Consider the following 27,879-nt stretch of genomic DNA (forward strand, 5'->3'; position numbering starts at 1 on the left):
ACTGGTGCAAAATTCTTGGGGGTTCAAAATTGGAGGTACAAATTGCACTGCCCAGTACTTGCCTTGCCCCGGGCACTGGCAACCCACACTATGCCACTGCCTGGACAACCATCATGAAGAGCTCTGGTGGCTCGCAGAAGCTAAGGGCTCTCATTAGCCCTTTCTGCTTACAGTGTACAGCACACCAAGTTGTTCCTGCACCTCTCTGTACTCCACTGGTTAATGTTTTGCTTGCTATCTATCTATGTTTCTGCTACATGCATCCCAGTACTTAAGCATAGGCTGCTCTACATGAGACAATTATATTGCATTCATGTGGGCCAATGGGATAATGTCAAGTTAGTCTGTACATGGATTTATCACTGTTTGTATGTATATCATTTTAAAAAGTACTGCATGGTTACCTTGTGATCACTTTTGAGTGCTGAATAAATTATTCAATTGAAAACAATGAAGCAGAACTCGAGGGTATTTGCAGGCAACTGTGTAGGTTACTAAGCATATTGCTTGTTGTAATATGTTTCATTACAGCATTCTACAGATGTCCAAAAGGCATCTGTGCTAAATTGAATAGCAGTTTGAATAATTCAGTTTTTAAGAATCTTCTGAAGCGCTGGTGGTTTGGTTCACCCAAAAGAATGGGACTCAGAATGTCCCAGAGTTTTAGACCTGGCATCCGCCGTGTTTTTGTTTTTGGGTCCGGTTAGAGTGAGCTGGTTGAGGTCTCTCCTAGGGTTTAAAGAGGTGCTGATTTTTTGTGAGTTCTTTGTTTCACTGGGTCTTGTGAACATCTTAAAAGAATTTGATCTTAATCTGATTCCATTGGCAGCAAATATGGCAATTTTAGCACCAGTTTCACCTGGTCACACATCTTACATCCTTGAGTTGATCGCTCAGCAGTCCATCCATATTGTTATTTGGGCAACCCAAAGTATATATTATTGCAGATGTCCATGCAGATGTCATTTTCAAGTAAACATGTCAGCCATACTATCTGCTAAGTTTGAAGGAGAGTGGAAATTTTCTGCAGGATCGATAACTGGAAGTCGCTACCATTGACAACTGATTTGATTTACAATGCAAATGAAATGTCGGTATCTTAGACTTAGCCCTAGATTTTTACCTTCATTGATGGTGTTTAGGGGCACTGCAAGAAAGGTCAGCCAAACAAAGGTGCAGGACATAGGATCAATTTGCCTTCCATTAGGATTTCGGTTTTTGATCCATTGAAATAAAAAAAACGTTCTTTTTTCCATTGGTAATATGTTTAGGACTGCTGCTCATTTTTGATTGACTTCTGTTTTCTAGCTGAATGAGAATTTGACAGTTCTATGCATACATTTAGAAAACGAACTGGTTCACCATTTTTCTGAGAGAGAGTGAGAGCGAAAGAGAGAGAGTGTGATCAAGACAGTGTTACAGTTGTAATGCATTGCAACTGAGGAATCAAGTTTTTTGCACGAGCAGAATATCGTTTGAGTGTGCCCTTCACTGAACTTTTCTTGGATACTATTGTCCGGCTGTGGTTCCACCGGCTTTGCGCACCACCTGACTACGGACTCGATCCAAGAAGGAACCCTCTCTCTGGTGATATATAAATATATCTCCGAACCACAGAACTTTACCGCCTTCACGCCAGCCAATCCCGGGTGCTTAAATCTTAATTACCGCGGTGGTGAGCCGCAAAACATGCAAAGAACTAAGGCGCACACATCCAGCTCACATCCACCCCCTGACAGACGCTTTTCACCTCGCGGCTTTGTCAATGTCAATTGCCGAAGCTGCAAGACAAAACTCGTCTGTCAGGGGGTGGGGATCTGCTGAATAAAGCACTTTGTATATCGGATACCTCGTGAGTGCTTTCCTTCACAGGCCCTGGATGTGCATGCCTTAGTTCTTTGTGTGTATATATATATATATATATATATATATATATATATATATATATATATATATATATATCCAAAACACAGTATCCCACCTGGGGCCAGCCGAAATCGCGGCGGGTGCAACCGGGTAGCAGTGGTGGAAACCGCTTGTAACACAGCAAAAACAAGGAGTTCATGGTACTCCCAAGGTCCGGTGCACGCTCGGGTTGTGTGTCGGCTAGAAAGTATCCGCAGACGCCTTTCTGGCTCTTGCCGTCATCAGTGCGGAAAGCCGTCAGTAAAGCGGCACAGTTATTTAAACTGAACTGCCATGTGGTTGGTGGATCCTAGGCCAATGAAAGGCTGATGGTGCTCCCATAGCGAAAAACTTTATTGGTAGCCGTAACAACTGTGCCTGCACATCCCCTCGCCTGCCGCTAATAGAACGAAGACGCTGTGAATGTCACTCCATGAACTCCTTGTTTTTGCTATATATATATATATATATATATATATATATATATATATATATATATTGTGTGCACGGCCACTCGCCCTCGAGCCTCCACCCTCAAGAGTTCGGTGCACCTTGGTAAAAAGGTGGAATGTCTCAAGGCACTTGGGAAAACGCCGGACCACTGTAACTTTCAGAGCATTGCCAGGCTGGTCAAACTGGGTAATGACTTCATCACGATGCCTCTGCTTACTTAGGCGATGGCCTTCCGGCGCGCTGGGGGCAGCATCGGTTGGGTGAAGGTCCCCTTACACTACAGGATCTATAATGCAGAGGGAGTTGCAGACGTCACCCACTGGGGCAAGGACTTCCACGTATGTCTCTTCAGCAAGTGGACTCGGGAAGCGAGTCCAGAAAGTCTTCCCTTCTAAGGGGGAAGGAGTGTCTCTGCCAATCCTAGTGAGACGCTCCATTTTCTTAAGGGGACAGAGAATTATTGAACGAGCAAAGGCATCTGAGGAAGGAACGGAGTGCTGAAATGCATTATGATGCTCGCTTTTAATCTGAAATACCTGTGTGGGCTCTCGTCTTTCCTACTGGAGGGGTGGCTTGGTTTGGGTATATATATATATATATATATATATATATATATATATATATATATATATATATATATATAAAAACTTCATAAATATATACATATAAATATATAAATATACAATTCATTTAAAACCATTGTTAAATTTCATGATTTACAAGAGGACAATGTTTCACCAACCCTTTTTGAAAAAACGTTCAAAGAATATATCCCAAGTGGGAATTTCCAGTAAAGTGTCATGTGCTGTATGTAAACAAAGACCGTATGTAAACACACATATTAGAAAATATCCAATTCCCATCTTGTAACAAGGAGCAGCCATCATCGCAAAAATTGCAAATAAAGAATATTTTTAAAAGTGATTGAGTGCAATTATCTCAGTTTCTTTAAAAAGGGAAGAGCCCCTCCCTATTTCGTAATCATTAATCTGACAGATGTAAATACACGGCAGCAACCAAAAACATGCAAAACAATACTATTGACTGTAAATTTAGTAATTCGTGAATTTGGAACAGTCCATTCTAACAACCAAACAGTATGATTGAGTCAAGCTCTGGTATAGGTGCACCTTATTTTCTGAAAAGAACTACAAACAAGTGTATAGGTCCTCACTGGCGTTCAGACCTCCAGGGGCACGACTGTTAAGTTCTAAGATGTACCTAGTTTCAAGTACCCTGAGCAGCCCATCCCTATTACCCCCTCTCTTCAGGGGTGGCACACAATCTATAACAAAATAGACAAGATGTTTGGGATCACTCCCGTGTACCGCCTGAAAATGGCGTGCCACAGGGTAGGCTTGTTCCTTATTGGTGATTGCCCTCAAGTGCTGCAGTATTCTCCTGTGAACCGGCAGCCGGGTACTCCCTACATACCTGAGTTCACAGGGGCACTGCAGCACATAAACGGCAAACTCCGTTTTGCAAGATAACTGTTTAGTTATCAGAACTGGATCTTCCTTGAAAGGAATGAAATAACGTGTTGTATTGCATCCGTTTTTACAGGCTTTGCAGCTGGAACATTTCAGAAACCCTTTCCTCAAATTCATAAAGGTCTTAGATGTTGGGGGTTCATATATCATGGGCTAACCTTGTCAGAACCAGACAAACACTATCTTTGTGAGAACCCGTCCCCACAGTTTGTTTAGGTACCTTCAAGTGAGTGCATCAAAAATTTTATAGTACAGTTATATTTTCCTCGGTCTACTTTATAACCTTCCCTACTGTCAAAGAGTGGAGTTAGAATTGTAATTCAACATTTCATTATGGTCATTGGCCGGTTCTCATAATAATAAGTATGCTGTGAGGGGGGTATATAAACTTTTTATAGATACAACCACAGCAAACATACTGAGTGACATGAAAAAGAAGAATGTGAAGCTTGAATTACCTATGATATCACTCATAACCCTGAGGTAAAAATGGCTGTTAATCCCATTTACCCTTTTACAATTTTATGTTGTGGTTGGCTTGCAAAAAATCCACTATTGTGAATGGGCTATTCGAATGTTGGTTCTTTAAAAGTAGAAATTAACGTGAACTGCAGGTTCGGGCTCCTGCTAAATGACTCAACTTTGGTACCACACATCAGTGGAAAAGATGGTTTGTTTATCGCTGCTGTGGTGCCTAACAACCGTCTGATCAGGTGCTTATCTATCATTGGTGCAGCAGGTGCAGTGGCACTGGGGCCCAATGATCTCGTGGAACCTTTGCACCCAGGGGCGGATTGGCAAGGCGGGCATTCGGGAATGGGCCGAAGGGCCGGTGCCTCAGTGCCCTCTGTGGGCCGTTTTTTTTCTCCCCTGTCCCAGTCCACAGAGAGTGGACTAGGAAAGGGGAGAAAAAAAAATGGCCCACAGAGTGCACGGAGACAGAGACACAGAAAATGAAAGCAGCCTCGCTGTGCGGCCAGACAGCGATTGTCAGCTGTGGCCTCTCCTTCACCCCTGCCCTGCCAAGCAATCAAGCTGAGGCTGGGCATGGGTGATTGTTTGCAATAATCGGCCTCCCTGGGGGCCAGGTGTTTCTCAGGCCTTTGAGCCATTTGCACCTCGGGCCCCTGGCGCCCATGCAGCTAAGAAACGGTGTTAGTCTTAACACCTCACCCACAGCCCTTCACATTCAGGGCATAATGGGCGAGGAAGAATGGGTCTTGTTGTGGGGGCCTGGTGATGTTTGGAATTTTTTTATTTATTTATTTATTTATGCGATTTTATATAGCGCGGACTTTCAACGAAGGTGTCAGAGCGCTTCACACTAGGAACAGCAATAATACATGAGGAAAAAATTATAAGTGGACAAATTACAAAAGCAAACGTTAAGTTACATGAATCAAAAGTGACAATAGTGAGCAACCAAAATACAAGAGGAGCCAACGATACATTACAGGAGGAAAAAGTGATATGTGTGCAGGTTACAAAAGCGTACAAAATACAAGTAGAGGTATAATACTGCAAATAATTGCAGACACTCCAGCACAAGAACAAACGTTACGTAGGCAATGGTGGCACTTGTGCAAGTATCTAAAGCAAACAAAAATGAGAGGTAGCAAACAGTGTGTTACATGAGAAAAATGACATGTGCAAGTTACAAAAGGGTACCATACACAGGTACAAGGGTAATACTACAGTAAATGGTAAATACTCAAACTGCCAGAACACACTGGGAAGGCACTTCCCATGCACCAGCTTCTCCTCAGCCTCCCCCCTGGCTACCTGGCTACCTTGGATGACCCAGAAAGCTGTGTTTTGTGCTCCCCTGCCAGGACATTTTCCCAAGGCCTGGAGGGTTGATTAATTTACTAATTGCATGGGCCTTACCTCTGTTCATGTGCTCCTGAGCTGAAGGTCTGGGTGGGGAGGGCTAAGTAGGTTAGTAATAGCAGGGGCTTTGCTGCTTTTCAGGTGCTCCTGTGCTGAAGGTCTGGGGAGGGCTACGTAGGTTAGTAATAGCAGGGGCTTTGCTGCTTTTCAGGTGCTCCTGTGCTGGAGGGCTGGAATAATTTTGTGACAAAAAGGGGCCTTGCTATTTTTTTAGTTGCTCAGCATGTAGACCATTGTCACCTTGGCCCTGTGTCCTGTGCAAGAACAGTATCCTCCCACTTTCATTCCTTGTCTGTGCAAATGGTGTTTCATGAAAGGCCACGCCCCTTGAATGTGGGCCACGCCCCTTAAATATGGGCCACGCCTCCTGAATGTGGGCCACTTTTTTCGTCAGTGCCCGGGCCGAATTGTGATCCCAATCCGACCCTGTTTGCACCCCCATAGTTGCTGTATTATACCATCTGGGGAGGGCATGTAGCCCATTGTCCTTGCTCGGATCAGGGCCCCTGGCACGCTTGCTTCTAGAAACGCCTCTGTAGAATTGGGATGGGTATCATAGCCTTTATAATAAAATACTGCATCGATGTACTAAACCTGCGTTTGCCTGAATAATAATGGAAAGGGGTGTGGGAGTCTTGGCTGTGAAACACAGCACTCTTGTCTAAGCTAGGCACAGAGGCTCGCGCGCCACATTGGAAGCAAAGGATAGAAATACAGGTTCTGCGGTAACCTCTCTTGTAGGCAATTAGATAAACACAATATATTTCTGATCCCTCGAGGCACCTGTCAATCTACGCCACGAGATCCGCACCTACACATCAAGCAAGACAAAAGGAGGGGGAGGATTCATTGAAGAATGCCAAGGAAGAGAAAAGTGAACGGCGAAGCGCTTCTCCTCACAGTGCAGCTTGACTTGCACTTGGCTGTGCTGAGGTATCACTGACGACGGCTCTTTGAACATGTGCGCGCTCCCAAGGGTCGGCGAGCATAGAAATCACTTGTCCTTGGGTAGAAAAAAGAAGAATGCGTCCTTTCTTTCCCCCAATTAGCCAACCTGTGCAACGCGCTTTACATTCGCACTGCCCCTGACACTTGCATAATGCGTGCTCCAGCAATGTTTAACTGTACACTATAGCGCCCAGAGATCTTCTTGTGCATATTGTGTCATAATCGGGGACATAATGGGAGAGGGGTTGCATTGTACTTGTAAACATAGCTGGTGCATGACTAATTTCCAACCGTAAACTTGAGTGGCTTGGCTGAGTACTTTTTACAGTGCAGCGTGCGTGGCTTCTCGGCGCTTGCGTACAATGACGATTGGGTTCAAGTAGCATAATACTAGATATTTTAATTTAAGTAGGAAGCGCTTCCGGGTCTCTAGAACGTGTGAACGTGCAATATTTGCCATGCCTGTGTTCATTGTTATTTGCCGTTTGCGGGGTGCCTTCTCCCCATTTAACAGAAAGCTAGCAGCGTCCTGCGCAGAGCATTCCCATCCCGTGACAAGCATTGGTCACTTATAGGCGCTCTTGCTTAAAATCACGATCAAGCTGCTTGTGAGGTTGCGCTGTTAGTGCCAGTGGCTGGACTGAATGGCAGCCCGCATTAGTCAGCGCAGGTATGTTAAATAAGGGCAGATAAAGGATCTGGCGCGAGGAGGGGTCCAGCACCAGACCTACGGACAGCGGCTGCCTCTGGTCGGGACTAAGACCGCGTAGGAGCAGGCGCGCGCTCCACCTTTGGTGCGCCGGAGAGGCGGCCGGAAGGGCAAGAGCTGCGCGCGGACGGAGTTTTATTCTAAGAATCCCCTGCCTCGCGCTCGCTCGGCGTCCCTTTATATGCGCTGCCTCTCCCTGTCACCCTCGCGCCCTCCCTCCCTCCCTGCGCTCGCGCTCGCTGCCTCCCTCCTTCCCTTTGATGCACATACGTTGTCACATTCCATTGACGCGCCCCTCTCCTGCGCTCCGGCTCTGCCGCCGCCGCCCGCGCGCAGCTCCAACCACAGCTCGAGCGGGAGAGCAGTGCCGAGCTCGCCTCCGCCCGGGCTCCGCTGCCGCACACCCGCACCGCGGGAGGGGATGTCACGCCGCTCCCCGGCTCCCGGCCGCCGGAGGGACCTATAAGGGAACAGCCAGGCAGAGCCACTTTCCGTCAGCATTTTGTTGCGAGGACCCAGGGACTTGGTTGTGCAGTCTGATGCTGGAGGTGGCGGCGAGGCTGGAGGGCAGTCATGCTGCACCCCGCTAACAAGGGCAGGAAGCCTCCTTCCGAGGCAGGTAAGAACTCTCCGCTCCCGGAGTCTGTGTGTGCACGAGGCGCCTTGAAAGCTGCATGTAGAATGTTGTTGGCGCACCATTTGTCACCGGTGTGATGTGCTAAGAGCACCGGGCTGTAAATGATAGGAATGCCTATAATGATGCTGATGAGCCGAAACGTGTCAGGGGGTAGTTTGTGACAGGAAGGATAATGCTGCTGGGGTATGTTTCAGGAAGCTCTCTGAGGTCGCGTCGAGGCGCTATTTGAGACATAGAGTGTGCGCTATTTACGGGGAGGTGGACCTCGGCGGCTAATGTGTTTTTAATCTGCAGCGCTGATCAGGAAGGGATGTCACAGCACTCCGTGAGTCTGAAACCCTCCGCGGAGCACCTGGCTCCAGTTTGTCAACAGCCGCACACCGTGAGATTTTTGTTAATGGGAATCTGCCTCGAGCTATTCAAAATCCATTTGACAGCTGGAATAATACATTACCATATCTCAGTATTCTCAGAAGCGAGCCTCTCCCCGCGCGTGTGTTCACGGCGAGGGCAGTGGTGAGCAGGCAGCGCGCCGAGGATCACAATCCATGCAAGTCTTAGAGTGCCTGACCCCGCGGCCGGTGAGCCCAAGGGGTGCTGCTTGTTACAGCAGGTGGCACAAGACAAACTGTCTCGGCGCCCGTCTGCTGGTCAGTCGCTCGACTGTGTAGTGACACAAGGTATATGACACAGGGGCGCTCTTGTTAAAAGGACATCTGGTAGAAGTCCCTCGACATCCCACCTAACAGCACGCGTAATTCTCATTTCAACCAGGCACACCTGTCCCAGGTACTTGGAGAGAAAGAGGTTAACACGACACACGTGAAAAACGGACGCACATGACTGTGTCCAGGAGGCATGTGGGATCTTATCCCAAACAGCGAACGCCTACGTTAGGAGCCTCGGACATGCTGCTGCGTGTTACTGCACCGGTGACCCTCGACAACAGACAGGTAAACGAGAGGTCGCACCGTGCCTCCACAAAGCACGGCAGTCGTGCCGGGATACCTGCCCAGACCCCCGCGCAGGCAGAACAAAGAGTGCATGGAGGTATGTGCACTGTCCGCCCGGTGCACGTTAAAATCGTTACTAGGCATATCTGACTTCTACCCCGGTTCTTTTCCTTGCACCCTGACACCCAGCAGAGGGTCCCCCTTTCCGAGCGAGGCACCCACCATTTCGAAGCTAAAGTGTTTTTAGTGCAAGGCTACCCACGTATCCATTCAAACTCACCCCCTAAAGTGAGCAACCCCAGCATTCCCACTATGCGGATGTGGGATCCGCTCTCTGTGGCTTTGCAGAAGATAAAAGTTTGTGCTGCTAGACTTACTGCACGTTGCTTTCGAGGAGGACGTCTGGGAGCATTACTGCTGTGAGCGAGCTGATTTATACTGCGACTTCTAAGCGCTATCCTAAGTATAACAGTGCGGTGCAGGTGCCACGGAGTACTCATTAGATATGAAAGTGTAGGTGCCTACTGCCTAGGCTATTAGAAAGCAGGCAACGTCAGCTGCCATTGTAAAGTGTGGCTGGATGGATGGATTCCTGGATACCCGTGGCCATGAAAAATAAATGTGGCCTGATAACCTATGGCATTTGTACTAAGAAGCGTACATCTCTTACTATGGTGCAAAGGTCTAATTATTACCACATTTCAGCTAAATTGACAAGAGAAATAGACTATTTGCTGCATCACAGGATATCTATATATCACTTCCTTTACATAGGCAACGTCTCTCTTAGAGTCACAATGCCTCTTGATTTGCATCCTGTTTTGGTTAAGGGAGCACAATTAAATAAATATATAAGAAATAGATGCCGCCGCCGCAATCTTATATAGAGACGTGTGGGGTAACATATGCTGTTTATTGCCAGCTTTAAGTGAAAGGGGGCGCTTCATGACCCCCTGGAGGCTTTGCCTTTGGTGTGGTGATACGTGAGCCCCCTGCCCACAGCAACGGGGTTAATAAACCGCATGATATACATGCCTATCTATTACGTCACTGTAATGACCCTTCTGACTGTTGTTGGGATAGTAAAATAATGTAAGGGCTCAATGCGCCCCTGTCCCACAGCACCTGCTGCACTAATGGTAACTACGCCCCTGCTCAGTGGGGCCACATTCTGTCGGTAGGAGTCATACTGAGAATTAGGTGGCTGCGTGGGTCCTCTCAGGAAGGGGTATGTGGGTTGCTGTGTGGGGACGGCGCACGTACCTGCCCGTTTACCGGTTTAGTACTAAGATATTTGTTTCCTTCTTACGCTTTTACTTGTGATCTAAAATGGATGCATGTGGTCCCCGCTCACCCAGTATACATGTAATCGGGCGCTGGAGACGCATTTTCTCCAGAGTCCACGCGCAGCACATATCTGCATGAAATGTGCATTAAATACCGATTTAATATCTCCAATTCGTGCTTAGCAAGTGTTTGAGCTATGGCGTCAATAGCATTAATACCAGAAAGAGATGGGCCATAGCTCTGGAGAGCGGGTGCCTTAGATTTGACCAAGTACAACCTGAATATCAAACACCCCCCTCTCACTTTTCTTCGAGATGTCTTCAAATATTTGGATCCAGGTCAGATTCCTGAAAAAGGGACTCTCCAGTTTCTGACGGGAGGATCGTTACTCGTTGTTGCAGTCTCAGCGCAGCCGAGCATTTTAGAATAGATGTCTCGGCGCGCGACCACTGCTCTTTTCATTGAAATGATTATATGTAGGAGGTCAAAGACTGCGCCTTAGGCAGCAGCTTGCAGACACATCTCCGTTTTCTAATTCGAAGGAAGTGACCGCAGGTCCATCCACTACTTACTACTTGTGAAGGCTGAAAATAAAGGCACCTGTCCTAATAAGCCGTTTAATAGGAGTGCTGTCATTTTACATATTGCCAGTAGATGGCAGGGAAGAGCAATGTAAAAGCCGCTGCTTACTACAAACTTAAGGTAAAAAAAATCAATTGAAAAGAACCTAGCCGGCACTTAATTTTTTGTTTTTTACCAATTGTTCACTGGAATTGAAGAAATGCAGTTGTTTGTTCTTTTTCTTTTTTTTCATCAAGACGCAGAATATCTTACGTTGTGAAGATACATTGATCGCGACGTGTTTCGTACTAAACTAATTTCGCAGGAAGGACTGAGAAATTGTAATTTGTTGAATTGGTGGAGTGTAGAAACACACCCAGTGATAATTGAAAGTAAATGAGGCATTTTTATAATTACAGCCGTGTGAAAGTGTGCGCCATCTGTCACCTGTCACACGTGCCATGTCTATATATGACGATCTATCCGGTCAAGGAGTCCGCGTCTTATTAGTATTAATAGCATCGCTTTCCACGTGTAAATTGATTTTCTGTGATCCCCATGGCCACCATGCTGCTAAGGGTGGACGTGCACCCTGCCAGCCACAGTGACTGGGCACCTTCTCTGCTTAGAACGGGCTCCGGAAGTGAGCGCCCTGTGGCGAATAGCGCAATGGAAAACGCGCAGTGACCGAGCCACAATTTTTAATATGATTTCTGAGATTAATTTATATGGTGGTTATAATATCACTTGAAGCTCTCTGGTAGGGAAATCCGATAAGATCAGAATGTTCCCTGCGAATGGAGCTGTAAAGGAGAAGGGGGAGGAGGGACGGGGGACGGGGACTGGTGGGGGCGGGGCGCGAAAACACAATAAACGCGCTCCGAAATGAAAACTGGGAACCGGGGCACTTTGCTCTGAAACTGCTGTGTTAGTAATCACTTTGATGAAATGACAAATCTTTCCCACAGGAGCAGCGAATTCTAATAAACATGCACTAACTGATGCAATTTCAGGCAAGCACTGACCTCTATCTGTGGGAATATTTATTTCTGTAGGAGAGCAGTTGCAAGGTAGGCGGTGCTATCTGGAGCCGCGGATATGGCACATACACACATAGGCACGCTACTCCCGCACCCTCACACACATACAGTCATGTTAGCAGGCAGTTATGAACTGGCGCAATAGATGTAAAATGATACATTGCTGTTTAAAATTACTAGGACCCAATAAAGTCATGTTATGTGGAAGCAGGGTAGTAATAACCCCACATTCCCCATTTATTACCAGTGCACCTTTCTTATCCCAGGTCATGGCATCCCTGAACATACGAGGACTAACCGTTTATTTCCTCACACACTGCGTTTCAGTAGCTTTGAAGATTAAATCAACCCTACTAACACCCACGAGGCCTAGTCATTGTGAGTTTTTGTCATTGTTTGGGTTTAACCCCTTGTGACATGGTTCTGGTTATGACCACTATACATAAAAAGAGCCTGATATAACCATATATGCAGGTTTGTAGGGAGTCATATGCCTTTCATTACACAAGTTGACAGAGGTAGGGACTGGCTGAACCACTCACCGCCATTGAGCCGTGGTTCCCTCACACACATTGAACATTGGAAATTGTCTGACTCCCTAGAATTCAAAACCCGACCTACTGCAGTATGCACTACAATGTTATATTCTCTTCTATTCTACTCTATCACCAGAAGGGCCTTCTTGGTGCTAAATGCAGATGCATATGCGGTGTTGTGTTGAAATTGTTGGAAAAGCTTGTGAAATGTAACCAACCAGCTCCTCTGCTAGTTTCAGTAGGCTACCAGGCTTTCAGTTTTTCACAAACGGTTCCATGCAAGTTCCATGTTTGTTCATCTTGCATGAAATTAAACTATCTCTTGCTCAACCTCTCTGATACTGTATGTAAAGAGCTTCAGAAATATTACAGTGCGCAAATTGCTCGGTGAGGAATTTGAGGTCAGTGCATGAGAAGGCGTGCATAAATTGAATTAAACATGGACGTCTCTTGACCTTATGCACCCTTTGAAGGCGGGTGATCTCTCATGATTGACCCATTGCCCCACACTGGGCACCTCAGCAGCCTCTTGCTCTCCGCCAGAGGGTTAAAGGGCGGACAATTGGCTGAAAATTACAAGAAGTTAACTTTCTCTTCCTGCTCCTGCTTCTTTTATGATTATTTATGTATTTATTTATTTATTTATTTATTGAGCTTTTAGAGCGCGACAGCTACCCAAAAGGGTTTCCCGGCGCTAATGAGGCAGTAGGTTAGTGAGTCGAGCAAAATTACTATGGTACAGTAAGAGAGATTAACAGATTAAAATGGGTCCTGTTGCTCAACAAAGAAACATAGAGCGGATGTAATTCTATATGCCTTATATAAGGTTCTTCTTGAGATCTGCACCTGTTATCATATCTGCTGTAAAGTTTATAACATTGCAGATGGGCTATTAATTATCTGAGAACTTTCCAGCGTTGCCAGTTATCATCACCAAATGCTAGTGGTAGGCAGATATGTTTAGGATTCTGGCAGAAGGTGTCGCATCCATCTTTTTGGGTGAAAATTAAATGTTTTAGCAAAAAACACTATCTGGTAAAGAATGACTAGGTCTTCATCACGTAGTAATTTCAGAATTCCGAATACGAGGCGAGGTAATGTGTATTGCCCACTGCAACAATTCAGGCCTTTAATACGTATTTTTCTCAAATAACGAGAACCTTTGCTCATCAGAGGTGGTTTGGTGATAAGCCAAAACTCAAGCCCAAGAGTCAAGAATGTTTTGTCAAACTAAGCAAAAAGTAATGTCTCTTATCCTCGTGCGTGAACATAGATAGGGTTACGGGTGGGAATGAGGGATGATAGCAAAGTGTACAATTGTTGAGCGGTGTCTGGTCAGAGGAGTGCCCACTCTCCTCAGGCATGTTAAGACCGAATGGGCAGTTGAAAATGCAAGAGAAGTCTAAATAGTGTCTTCTTCTGTCTCAAACATGTTTATCACAAAATACCCAATACATGATTGGGCCCAGTGTGTCAGTACAAGGGCAAAGTCAAAGGAGGCTGATCCAAAGAGAACCAGACACTAATGCCACCCCCACCTGACACTTGGTGCAGCCCACCCCAGTACCCTCTCACATTTTGCCCACATCAGATTGATTAAACAGTGGCACACTCTTTTCAACAAAGAAATGGGCAAACCACAGTTTTCACAAAGGAAGGGGCTCTCCAATAGAGGCACAGTTCACAATATAATGTGGAAACAAAACAAAACCTAGCAGGATAACCAGATAGTTTCTCAAATGGGTTCAATTGCTGTGTAGACGGAGCCCAGCACACCGTCCATCTTGTTAAAGTTTGGAAGATGGGCGGGAACCTTCTTCTAGGCAATTTACCTGGAGAGAGCAAATGAAGTAAGTGGAAGTTGTCAAGTGCCGTGGGCACAGGGAGGGCATCTTTCAGAGCATTGTCAACAGAGTATTTTGGTTTAACCTGAGCCACATATAAGAAGAGAGGAACTGCTCAAAGGTTCAATGCAAATAGTTAAAAGTGATCTGTGTCACGCACGGACTATGATGCCGGAACGCTATTTTCATAAAAAGCTGAACGTGGGACATATTATTTGTAAGACAATGGTGGGCCATCTGCTTTGTGTATTTTGGAATGTATTTTTTCTAAGGACGGTTCAATTGGTGTTCATTTTAATTTTTATCAAAAATAATCAAACATCCACAATGAGACCTTCCGTTTTATTCTTCAGGGTTGGTTAACAGAGCTTCCAAGGATCCTGTTTTTTCTTAACCGATTTTGTGCTAGACCCAAAGACATTCCCGTCCTGTGGTAGCACAGCCTCTCTTTCTTAAAACAGCCCTCTTTAGAAGTCTGGAGAGGGGTAGTCCAGTCTGAAATTTGAGCACTGAAGTGGTGATGCAATAGCTTGCAACTTACTCTGTTTGTGGACATGCAAAGCCCTTTCCAGGTGCTTAAGAGCAATGGCAATGCATTACTTGAAATCACTGCGCGGATGATGGCAATGACTCGAAGGGGTAAGCAGAATTATCTATGCATTTATAACATTCTTAGGTGTGCATTGAAAAGGAGACCTACTTGGAGAGTAAAGACATACAATGTGTGATAAGTGCACTTCATAATAATTATACACATCTATCTATCTATCTATCTATCTATCTATCTATCTATCTATCTATCTATCTATCTATCTATCTATCTATCTATCTATCTATCTATCTATCTATCTATCTATCTAACTATCTATCTATCATACGTGAATGTGCACTTGTTAATACAGTTGCACTAAATAATATGCTATTGAGCCGCCTTCATTTTCAATGCTAATATATATATATATTTATCCAGTTGCCGAATTCACTATGAAGTGGCACTCCGGTAATCAGACCACTAAAGAATGCCCGTCCTGTGGGAATACCAGTGAGAGTATCGCGCACCTTATGTTTGCCTGCCCTGCTTACTCCCGTATTAGATCGAGTTGGCTAGTGCCGATTTGTAAGCAGTTAGTCACTTCTAATCATTGTGATGCTCACCGTATATTGAGAACAGATCCTAGAACCTTGTATGTTTGTGCTGTTGCTAAGTTTCTTGGACGAGCCTGGACAATTAGGCACAGGGCTACACAAAGGGCACCCTAAAACTGACTTGGCGCTAAAATGTTCTCGCACTGTAAGATTGAAGTTGACATGCTGCCGTTTTATTTAGATAATGAATTCCTTTTTTTGTATTGATTCCCTTGTTTTAAATTGTCTTTTAACCATATTGCCTATTTATACAGTGGTCACAAGCTTTACATTTTATTGACTCAGTGAGAGGAAAATCCTGCCGTACATCCCGCCCACTCTTCAAAAGACTGTGATGGGAGCCTTAGTCATGTCACGGGTGGATTATTGTAATTCACTCTATCTGGGCACAGGAGAAAAACAACTGACTAAACTGCAGGCCATTCAAAATGCCGCAGCCAGGGTCCTCCTGAATCTCCCAAAAAGACATCCAACCTCCAAAGCCATTCATGGACTTCACTGGCTCCCAGTTAGGTGCAGAGTTCAGTTTAAGGCCCTCTGCCTGGTCCACAAGTCCCTGCATGATAATGGCCCACATGACCTCGTAAAACTCTTCTCCCGATACTCCCCCCCCCACGTATCTTGCGGTCAGCAACCCAGGATCTTGTCTGCCAGCCCAGAATCAAGAAAGCGCGCTGGTGAGGAATATCCTTCTCCCATCAAGCTTCCAAATTATGGAATTCGATGCCATCCATGCTCCGCTCACTAAAACCTAGAATGAGCTTTGGGAAGGCATTAAAACATGGCTTTTCTCCCTGCTATAGTCACACCCCCCTGTGCCTCTACACCACAGCGCCAAGACGCCGCAGCATTCGAGTGCTCTGCAAACAATTCAGTCAGTCAGTCATTCAGAATTGTGTTGCATGTTTTTATCTATTTGATGTTTTTGCTTTAACATGCTCCAAATTTTACTAAAGAAGAGAGATCTTTGTTACACCCTTTTATTTTATGTATCTCTGGGTCTACATCGAATTTGTTACTGCTTTTATGATATTTATATCGAAATAAAGCTTGATTGACTGATTGATATATATATATATATATAAAAAAAACACTTATACGTATAAGTGTTTGGGTTAACGTGCAAATCAACCTTCTTCAAAGTCCACAGGATTGGATCTTGATTCCAAATGGGAAAGAGCAGGCAAACCACTGCACATAGTCATTATTCATCTGTATTACAGCTCAGTTCATTGCATTCTGCACCTCGCCGTTGGAGTATGCATTCATTTCCATATTTTCCCTTCATAATATCAGTGGCTTAGGTTTTGGAGGAGGCCGGTCAACATGCTAACCTTTATACTTTGGGGGATGGTAGTACTGACAGAAGTCTCACCATTTCCGTAAATAGTGATATTTTTTTGCAACAAAATGCATACATACTTACTGATCGTGTACATCAGTTTTGCAGCCTGAATATACTATAGCCTGGTCTAGTTTACATGTGCACTTTAGTCTTTCTTTCTACATTGTTTTGAGTATTTCTCAATTCAAGCAGGGCTCCAATTCCACAAAATATTGCAAAAATGCTGGAATTTGCAGTTTTCATTCGATATTCCGCAACAATTACCATATTTTAGTATTTGACAGATCACGAACAGGTGTATAAAGTATTGAGGCAACTTCAAAATTGTTACATGCAGATAAACACACTGAAAACCAATAAAGCACAGTAGCACACATCTTTAAGTTTTGCCAATTTCACCAGGAATACTTGAGTGATTACATTTTCTAAGCAAGGAAATGCCTTCAGAGTAAATTACAGTTTTCTTTCAGTTTGACCACAAAACAGTTTTTTCCTAGATCAGCACTAGCAAACAGACATCCAGTGGGTAAAAGATTAAAGTGATTAAACAAAGCGAAATAACATGATGTGCAGTGAAGTTCTATATTTCTCTGGAGTAGGAATCTTTATGAGTTTAGAAATTTTTATTAAAATAGGTAGAGAAAACATGGTACAGAATTATAATAAAGAGCATGAAATACAAATCTATAGGATAACAAAAAATAAGAAATGAAAAACAAATGGTGAAAAACCTAAGACATCATACATTGTCTGGATTAAAAACCCATATTGAGAATAAAATAAAATCAAAGAGTACCATGAGAAAATTAGCATTTTTGCTTATGAGTTTTAAAGAACAGAGAAGGAATCTTAAAAGCATCCAGAATCACTCCTGATATTTTAGACTACATATGTTTCCCATTACTCCTCCGTCCAGTCAAGGTGTGCAGGATATTCTTGATAACACTAATGACTCGGGTGATTATTACCCACTTTGTTGGTTCAAAATACATTTCTCACAAGCACAGGCATTCTATCAGCGTGTTTGCCTTTCATAAATATCATTCATTATTCATCAGCTATCTCAGGAATCTGGTAATTGAAAAATTATAATCGCCTTCTGTTATGAGAGACCACAATGTCTAAATTCCCATTAAAGTGCATCCCCTTATACTTTGAGTTTTCCAATGGAAACTATGATCACGTTTACATAAAAAATGTGTTCTGTGAATATTTGTAAATTATTTATTATATCGGTAATAAAATGTTCACAAAAAACCCGAGGTGGGTTTTGGAATCTTATGTGCATGTCTGCTCCGCCGCATGTTTAGCAGGTTGCAAACCATCTGGTCATTGGCTAGTTGCCTGCCTCCCTACAGGAAATGCAGAAATCGTATGACTCAGTTTCATCAAGGCCAAAGCACTGCACTACACGGGGCACACAGTCTATATCCTAAATACCTTTGAAACCTGGTAATGTATGTTGTCAATTACAAGGTTAATCAATTGTCACCAATGGCTGAAGGCATATTAGCCATTGCTTACATACGCATATTTATAAAAAATAAAAGCAGTGTTAATTTCAGATCAACCACTCCACTTAAAAAAATTTCAGGATGTAAATTGGGATTCAGAGACTCATGAAACAATTGAGTCCAAGATTTAAAATGTTCACCTAAAATGGCATCACAATTAACTGTGATTGGTTTGTAAACACGGGCGGACTGGGAACTGAAACCAGCTCTGGCAATCAGCTTCACCGACCCCCAGGAGGGGGCATGCGGGCGCGAGTGGATAGCACCACTCCCACTGCTGCTTTTGTGACAGGCGCTAAATATTGCAGCACTGCTGCAAAAACAGCCGCCCGTAGCAAAACCGGTCCCCAAGGGACCAAAACCGGCTCCCACCCTTCCGGCCCACCAGGTAAACACCTGGTGCCGGTACTGCCAGTTCGGCGCTGCTTGTAAAACATACTCCCCATTGGTGTCCGCAATCACAAATTAATGCCAAGCCATGTCTTGGAGGCACATTCCTTGAGTCATCAGTTGACACTCTTCATTTGTTTATTTCTACTTTTTGCATGGTGCAAGATGGGCATAGCTATGATTTGTGTGTGGCATCCACTGGATCATATCAAAAACATACATCATTTTATAATCCTTTCATACTTCTTTGGTATCAATTTGCCGGTCAAATTCTGTAACACTTGTTCTTAAAGTCCATGCAGTGCTTGCTCTTCTTCTGATATCAGCTTTGAACACCACATTATTAAAGTATTTAGGTAAAATATGCAAGTGCAAAAGCACATGTCAAAGTATTCCAGGTATTGTCCTGCAGTGAAAAATTGGAAAATCTGTTACTGTGTCATGCTGAACACAGGTGAACTACTCAGCCTATTCAGGTTAAAGCAAATATACAAAATAACAAATCTGAACAAGCAGTTTAAAGATAGGAGTCTTACATTTGTCAATGTGGAATATAGAGTGAGAGAACGCATTATAAGAAATTATCTTTGATATTCCAGACCTGAATCCTCTGCTGGTACACATGCCTTGTTGTGTCTTTTTTATTTTTTTCTCTCTGTGTGTTTCTCCTGTGCTTATTTTTTTGTAAGATTTTTTAAAAACGTATTGTGACTTTTAACAGGGTTTAATACTGTGTGATGTCAATGAACACAAAAAAATGAATGATAGAATGCTTGATTTAATCTCAGCCCCTGTAATTAATTTTGTTTTCACAAAATGCCACCACAGGTAGACATACATATCGCACTATTGAGGCGCACTGAGGAACACAGAAAAGTTCCTGTGATATTTTCACAAGGGGTGGGCAGAGCTTGCAGAGTTTCACTCCGCAGAATTTCACAGAGTTACATTAAAGACTCTGCGAGATTCCAAGGAGTTGCTCAAACCGGCTGAATTATGCATGTCCTGCTGCAGTTTAGCGCCGTGCACTATGCATTACGCAAGAGCACATGGCTTCAAGTTGATTTTACAGCCACTCGACTAGAAAATCTACTCAAGTGGCAAAAATTCTACGCAAGAGCAGCCTTCTGACTGCCTGAGACCAGCCTTGTTAGAATATTGCACCAGGGTATGCCAAATCTCGCTTGCGTTTGCATTAGTGGAGCCTCGTGGGAAAAATTCTGCCACATGGTGATGGCAGAATTTGGCTGTATCCCAGCTAATCGAGAGTAACACAGAGTTGCCAAATTCCACCAATTCCGAGGACAGAATGAAACATTCCGCCCACCCTTAGTCATCACATGGATCAAAGTGCATATGATGTTACTTCCTCTGGCCCTATCATTTAGTAACTCGTATCCAGCCCTTGCAAATCTTTGTGTCTCTTTCTGTTGCACCATAATATAAATGGGCCAATAGAATGAGAGACTGTAATGACTCATGTTATACCTGTTGGCCTATATCTATACTACAACTACAATTTGTAAGAGATGTTACGCTGTGAAATGTATACAATGGACGCAAGTGTATCGTACTAAAATATTTAAAACATGCTCATTGCTTGGAATAAAAGTGGGTTTTCACAATGAGTTTTACACTTATCTTCACTACAGTGAATACTAGTCTGTAATTCTCTTTGGATTTATTAAAAGATAGTTGGTTCTCCCTATGCAATTTTTTATTTTTCCAATTAAACAACAACTCAGCAATGCTCTTTCAAGAGCTTCCTGCTTAGCTCACTTTAATTGCTGAAACGTTATACTTTTTATTTTGCCAGGTACAAACATATATATATATATATATTTAAATGAAACAATGTTGTAGTTTAAATAGTAATTTTGCATATAGGTCCCATGCAATATCCTAATTTTGCAGACCTAAAATGGATGAAAATATGAGTCAGCCCACCAGAGATTAAATCCGAAGACCTTTAGTATGGAGCAGCTGACTGTTTTAGAGTATTTAGTGAAAAAAAATTATATGGCATATGATAGAGAGTGCATTTGTATTCTCGAATTTAAATGTATGCACATAAATTACAGTTACGGGGGAAAAGGGGGCTTTTTACTGATGTATGTTGAAAACCAAAGGTAGCATTTGATGCTATTTCTTTCATGCTTCACTTTAATCATGCTCAATGTAATATTTTCTTTTTTTTGTATTTTGCTATTGGAACTTAATTTTTAATTGTTACGAACCAAGGACCCAGAGTTAATATATCTATATCGTGTAGAAAGTACACGGTGTGCTTGTCGGTCGACTCGAGCTGTCTTTGTGTGAGTCCACGTCGTCAAACATGAAAGGTACACACATATAATGCTTATCAATCTTCAATATACAGACGAACGAAGAAGAATCGTCATAACGAGTGCTTGAAAGAAGAAGCTAGTAAGGAATATTGATTGCAGGCGAATGTCACGTTGGTGAGTCAGGCTGTAGCCAAGAAAGGAATGTGTGTTTTCACAGCTGTTGTGCATTGAGCAGGGACCTGTACACACTTCCCTGGAAAACGAATAAGTCCTATGTTCTACTGGTTGCCTGATGCTTCTATCACTAATGAATGATGCATCACAGTTAGGCACCAAATGAATCTTACCTTGCATTACATCATGTTAATGTGACAGAAAAAAACACACTATGATGAAAACGTTTGTAACATGAAAGGTGCAGAGCAGCGTTCGCGCTCCCACGCTGGATGTGCAGGGTCTCCACACCTTCTTAGGTTCGCTGGAATGAGGTTGAATGCTCACCCTAAGGGGGCGGTGAAAGATCAGTTTTAGGGTGTCTTTTCCTTGCCTGTATATGAACAACAGACTGCAGCCCATGGCTCACTGGGATGTGCAGAAAAACTCATTAAAATTTATATTTACGCAAGGAAATGGATATTAAACTGCAGTGTCATGAGAGACAGAAGAGAGCTACTCCACCCATATCACACCAACATACAAAAAGACCTATTCACAAAGGTGCTTTACATACTCAATGTTTGGGAGCCGTTTACACAGGAAGAGTCCTTTGTAAAATGGCTCCCAAACATTGAAAATGAGCACACAATGTGTATATTAAGCGAATATTCCCAAACAGTTATTTCAGATAGAAAGAACTGTGCCCTGTTATCACTTCTACAATAGGGAGTTGAACGTTTCAGGCAGATTCGCAAAGGAAGTTAGAATATGTACTACTTTCCATGCTCCTAAATTGTGTACTATAAATAGGAGTCTGCCATAGAGGGACATTTTGTAGTCCCTCACCAGTAGTTTTAAAATGGGCAAATACCCGCTGTGAAAGTGCGTAGAGTAACAAGTTGCACAGTTTAGGAAACAAGTATATTTTGAAAGATGTCTAAGCTAATTTCTCTTGGCCACCTTCAAAGTAACCCTCCTTCCTTCTTCTTTCCCACCTTTCAACTCAGTGGTATCTTAACTTTTTATCTAAGGTGCAGAAATCCTTTTTAATTCAGAAGTGGCCTGGAGTGCCAAGCCCATTTTGCTCTTTCCTATGATGCTCCGCGTGCTACTGATTATTATGTCCCAGTCAGGCAGCTTCAGCTTTTTGGGTGTCACCTGATATTTTTGATTATATCTGGTTTTCTAAACAGACAAATGCCACACAGTGACCTGGGTACCTATCAGCAGTGATTGTTGTTTAATTCCATCCACTGGCCTAGTTTGTGCTGGTGTAAATCAGTATTTATTATTGAGGCATCATAAGTCTCAGATATCCTGTCTGACCCGGCCTATGGGTGTACAAAAGCACAATGTGTACAAGTTGTGCTCAATTTGTGATCGAGGGGGTATGTTGCAATATTAAACTATAGAATGTGAGCTTGTTCACATATTTTTAATGTGGTCGTATCCTGGCTCTTTAAAGTTGTCATTCTAATCCACGCCCAACGGATGTCTTCTACCCACGTTGTGCTTATAATTGTATGTATTCTACTCTTTCCATTCAAATGAAATCTGCTTTTCTACAAAGAGAACTTGGTCAGTGTTAACATTTCCAATAATATTAAAACACTTTGCAATTACGTATATATTTCTGATTGCTTCGTTGGAAATACTTATGTTTCAATGCTCTTTAAATGGGGACATTTAGTTTTAATATTAGGTATTCATTGCAATTGGAATGCGTTCTGGTTTAATAGCTGCCAATCTTTGTTTAGCATATATTGATTGATAGCTGAGTGTTTAGCCCCTGGCAAGCATTACTAAATCAACATCTACAACAGTAATCTTCCGTGATTAAGTGGAATTAATCCAGAAATCATTCAGTAAATTTGAGGGATTCAACAAGACACCCATTTGCACTGGTTCGTAAGAATGGACACCAGTGGTCTTGATGTCTCATAAATGTATAGTAATTCGACTTTTAATATGAAATCCTGTCAACGAATTATTTGTAAATTCACACATCAGAATTAATGTTAATATTTCCGAACATGCAGCTCTCCTGCTTCCCTCACTGTTAATTATATGACACTTTTTTGTTTTATCCCTAAAGGAAGTGTCGTCCATACGTGTTGACTTTAGGTCAACTGACAGAGTAACCAGAGAGCTATTGCTGCAGCAGTGGTAGGCCTATGCAAGATCAGCTGCAAGGGGTCACATGTATTATAGAGGGGCAGAGTACCTATAGACAGGAACTGCAGTGCCAGAAACTTTTTTATTACTAGACTACAATGGAAAATGTAATTGTAATTTACATGCCATGTATTACCATACTTTATTAAGCCTGCCTTAACACAGTGTCTGAACATTTGTCAGTAGGTATGCCACAGATTCAAAATCATACTCAGCTTGATTCACTAACCTATTGCTAGACAATCAGTAGGAGCTAAATTCTCTTTTAATATGTGTCTCATTGATAAGATCATGAAGGGCGGGTTTCTTGAATTAAGTTAGTCCACTTGTAATTACTTTGCTCTGCATTCCAGTCCATTGTTCATTGCTCACTGTCTTACTCCAGACGGAGATCACCTGTACGCATATCTGAGAACTGCCAAGCCGCAACTCATCTGAATGAGAACACTGGCAACTCCAGGTGTGTTTTGATCTTGTTAGGCCTTGTAAATATGTGACCACAGTTCAACAGATAACTTACCCTGAATCGCAAAGCTTTGTGAATCAAGGTACAAACCATGCAATATAAATAACAAACATTAATATATTACCTTTGGTTGTAATTTAAAATAATTCACCAGTGCCTCTTAATTTCTTTAAATCATGGATTTTAAAAAGGGGAGCCTAAAGGTAGTTTTTAAATCAATCTATAAAAAATACAAGAGGGATATGGTCTACCAAGGTCCAATAATGGAATATTGGCATGCTTTTGATCGTTAAAATATCCATTAAGCTATTCCAGAGTGATAAATACAGCATTAAATAGGCGGTGCAAATAAATGTTTGCAGAGCCATATTGGAGAGATGGCACAGAGCCGTATTATTGCCACTCTCCTGACAAAAGGGGTTCCAACCAGTAGATTTCCCAATATGAAATTTGCAAATCCTTGTATTGTATTGTTTGGATGGTGGGAAGCCAGTAAAGGCCACTCACTTTGAAATATGAGCACATATATTAGTTTGTAGCTTCATTTTTACATTTTGAATGAGTTCTGATTTCTAAATAGGCCTGATGGCACCCATAAACCATAGCTACAGCCGTTATGAAATATCAGTCAAAGAGTTGCAGTGACCATCAGTGCTCGAGCCGCTAGGCCATCTTCTCTATAATTCCTTCTTTGTTTCATGGCCTAAAGAGTCCTCAGTGAAGTCCTTTGCCTGCCTGCTGCCTGCTCATAATAACCCATCCATCCCAGTGTTCAGAGTCGAGACCTCGCGCGGTGTGCTCCACCAATAATTTTACGCACACCACTTTCATATGTCACCAGCCGCCACTGAGCTTGAGTCTGAGAATAAGTGTCTTCATGAACTGCATTTCAGGATTTAGAGGTTTGCCACATTAAGGAACCCAGGGAATCTCCACAAAGGGGGGCTGAATCTTAAAAACAGACAGGTGAAGACCCAATTCTTTGTGGACAGATGTGAACTGAGCTAAACCAGTGGCACGGGCCTTAGGCACCTATTTCCACTTGGTGTTTGAACAAAATGTTTACACTAAGCTGGGTAGAATGCAATTAATACAATGCAAGATCAGTGGCAACCAGTCTTCGACTTCTCTGCAAAGGTGGTTAAACATAAAAACAAATACTGATGTTATTCTGTGGCGGCTATCAAGACGACTATGGTGATCATAGAAGACAGAGTTCCCAAAATAACTCTAAAATGGACTAGTAATAAGTAGATGCCAGGATTAAACTTCCGCGAACCACTTTGAACATGCCGAAAAGTAGCCAGGTTAGGGAGATCAACTTTTAACTTTATTTAAACGTGTTGTAAGTGTGTCATATCAAAAGGCTTTGTTTATAGTGAGACTAAATTGCATACACATTGGCTTAATAAATTTCAAAAGTGGAAGCGCCTGTCCAGTCAAAAGGAACTGAAATTATATAGATTCTAAACTGAAGTATGGAGTGCTGTACCAAAGCAGAAAAAATGAATTGAGGGCAGGCTGAGCTGTCCTTCTGGGTGGTGAATGTTTTTAGAGAAAATTATTTAATGGTATTGTATATGGATTCTAAAAAGAAGAATGGAACCATCCACTTTTGAGAAGTTTCATTATTGATAATGAGAATACTTATATATTTATAAATTAGGATATAGTTTTTTTATCAAAGGATAACCAAATAATATATTTTTGTGACTAGAGTTAACCTATTTTAGATCTATTAATAAGTTCTAAAAACGTCCTGCCGAATAAATGATAGGAAATGAATGGAGTGTCATAATTAGATTTATAGGTTTGTCAAACTTTGGGTAGAACCCTTTGGTGGAAAATGGTGTGGAAGCACAATTATGGGTTTTTAATATGGCTTAGTTGTGTGAAACAGATCGATTTAAACCAAGAGGTGATACATCCCTTTGTGTTATCGTCCCATATCTCTCATTGATGTGACAGTGAAAGTTTTAGGCAGGGCAATACTCAATCGACTGTTGCACTGGGTGGAAGAACATCATATAATCACTGACACTCAGTACGGGTGTAGGTCAGGATGATCAACGGCCGATCAATGCCTCAATTTATATCTATTGACAGCCAAGTACACTGTTGCCAGCTATGAGACGGTGTACCTGGCTTTCATGGATTTGACTGCGGCTTTCGACCGCGTGAACCGTAAAAAACTGTGAGAACTCATGGGGGTTTTTGGAGTGGATCCGGTAAACATCTTAAGAGAACTACACAGGAACACTTTTGCTCAGGTCAGATACAATGAAGAGGGGAGCTTGACTGAGCAAGTCCCATGCTAAAGGGGAGTAAGACAGGGATGCATATTGGCAACCTTCTTATTCACCCTGTATATAAATGGCCTGGAGCGGGTGCTGGATTCTCTTGGGGTGGATTCGCCAAGGATAGGAACAAGGGGCCTGCCCGTCCTGCTCTACGCAGATGACGCGGTACTTCTTGCATGGACCCTTCGAGACCTACAATGCCTGATAGATGGCTTTGTCCGTTGTATGGAGAGTCCCGACCTATCTGCTAATCTCTCCAAATCTTATATTATAGAGGTGGGGTAAACGTCAAAAAGGAAATAAAAATATATGATTGGCGCACACTGCCTGGAAAAGGTCCAGACTTTCTCCTACCTGGGGATTGTAGTCGATACCCGTCTTAGCTTTAAAGCCTTGCTAGATGAGAAATGTCGCACCTTAACTAAATGTTCCGGTGCACTTATGAACTTCGCGCGTAGGATGGGTCGATGGTCACCGGAACAAATTTTGAGACTCTACAACTCGATGTGTTGTGCCAAAATTCTTTATGGCAGTGAGGTCAGGGGTTTTACCAACTCAGAAATTGTCCACACGGAAGAGAACAAATACCTGAGGCGATTGATGAAAGTCCCGCAAAGTACCCCGTCCTATATTATTCACAAGGAATTGGATGTCAGTCATATCAGAGACAGGATAGAACTAAAACCTATTATGTGTTGGGTCAAAATATGGACAAACCCCGAGGCCGCACTAACCAAGGAGCTTATATTGGATTGCATGGCACATGACCAGGGGAGGAACATTCCATGGTTGAAGTATGTGAGGGAAACACTATCAGTCCTGGTTTGTGTAGACTTCTTAATTAACCCTTCTAAATTGTCAGCTCAGTACAAGTCCCACGTCAAGGTGGAATTCCTCAAATATGTGGCAGACCACAGGTCAAGACAGAGAGGTGAGCAAACCCTCTGTGAGAGCACACCTTCTGACCAAGTCTTGCTTGGGCATTGAGCCTTACTTGTCTGTCGTCCAAAATGCCCAAGACAGATTTTTAATGACGCGCTTCAAGCTAAATGTGTTACATCATAGCCTAGTGGTGCCGGCAGGTTACACTAAAACCACAGAGTTGAGGGGCCCGTGTGGCTGCGACCAACGGTCTCCGCAGGATACCCTTCACTTTGTCTTACTGTGTCCCTACTATGTGCACCCTAGGAAGCGATTTTTAAAAGGTATTTTAAAAAAAAAGCAGATTTTAAGCAGGCTAAGGTGGCCCTATTGTATTTGAAGTTGTCCACAGAGATTTAAAATCTTTGCTGTACCGTACATTTTTTAAGGTTTGCATGGCGACTCAGAAACACCAGAGGAGAAAACTGATTACAGTGTTTGTAGTATGGTTAGGTCAAAGGTCCCAGTAATAAATTGCGTGGGCAAAGGTACCCCCAAAGTAATGTCCTTTCATTGTGTTCCCTGCTGGGAGGCTGTACCTTGAAAGTATTATGAATTTCATCTGATTATAATATCTCTCTGTTAACTCATGATATTTTTTCTTTATCTGTATGAATGATTCCAGAGAAGGGGTATTAACAGTGAACGTCTTTTATAGTGAATTCTGGATAGGGCCCGTCTTACCATGATAACTGTGACATTTGCATATTTTTAATGATTGCACTTTTATGGTATTGTTTTGATGCCGAATAAAGTATATTGATTGATTGATATAGCCCATGTGCTCTGTGAAATTCAATAAAAATGTGTTTGTTATGATATATATTAAATCAAATAATAAAAACAGAATAATCACACAGATACTTCATTAACCACATCTCTGCGTACAGGATTTCCCTCCTGTGCTGGACCACAATTAAAACGG

General features: G+C 42.8%; 1 protein-coding gene across 1 annotated transcript in view; it reads left to right on the forward strand.

The window, feature by feature from the left end:
• The first annotated feature begins 7,762 nt into the window (after positions 1-7,762).
• The window catches only part of LOC147702831 (teneurin-2), a 1,317,719-nt gene continuing 1,297,602 nt past the window's right edge, over positions 7,763-27,879 (forward strand). Inside the window, exon 1 of the mRNA XM_086931409.1 lies at positions 7,763-8,014. Coding sequence (XP_086787535.1) covers positions 7,969-8,014 — 46 coding nt within the window. The 5' untranslated portion in view covers positions 7,763-7,968. The remainder of the gene's footprint in view (positions 8,015-27,879) is intronic.

This window comes from Lissotriton vulgaris, chromosome 7 (assembly GCF_964263255.1).
Source record: "Lissotriton vulgaris chromosome 7, aLisVul1.2, whole genome shotgun sequence".
Lineage (NCBI taxonomy): Eukaryota > Metazoa > Chordata > Amphibia > Caudata > Salamandridae > Lissotriton > Lissotriton vulgaris.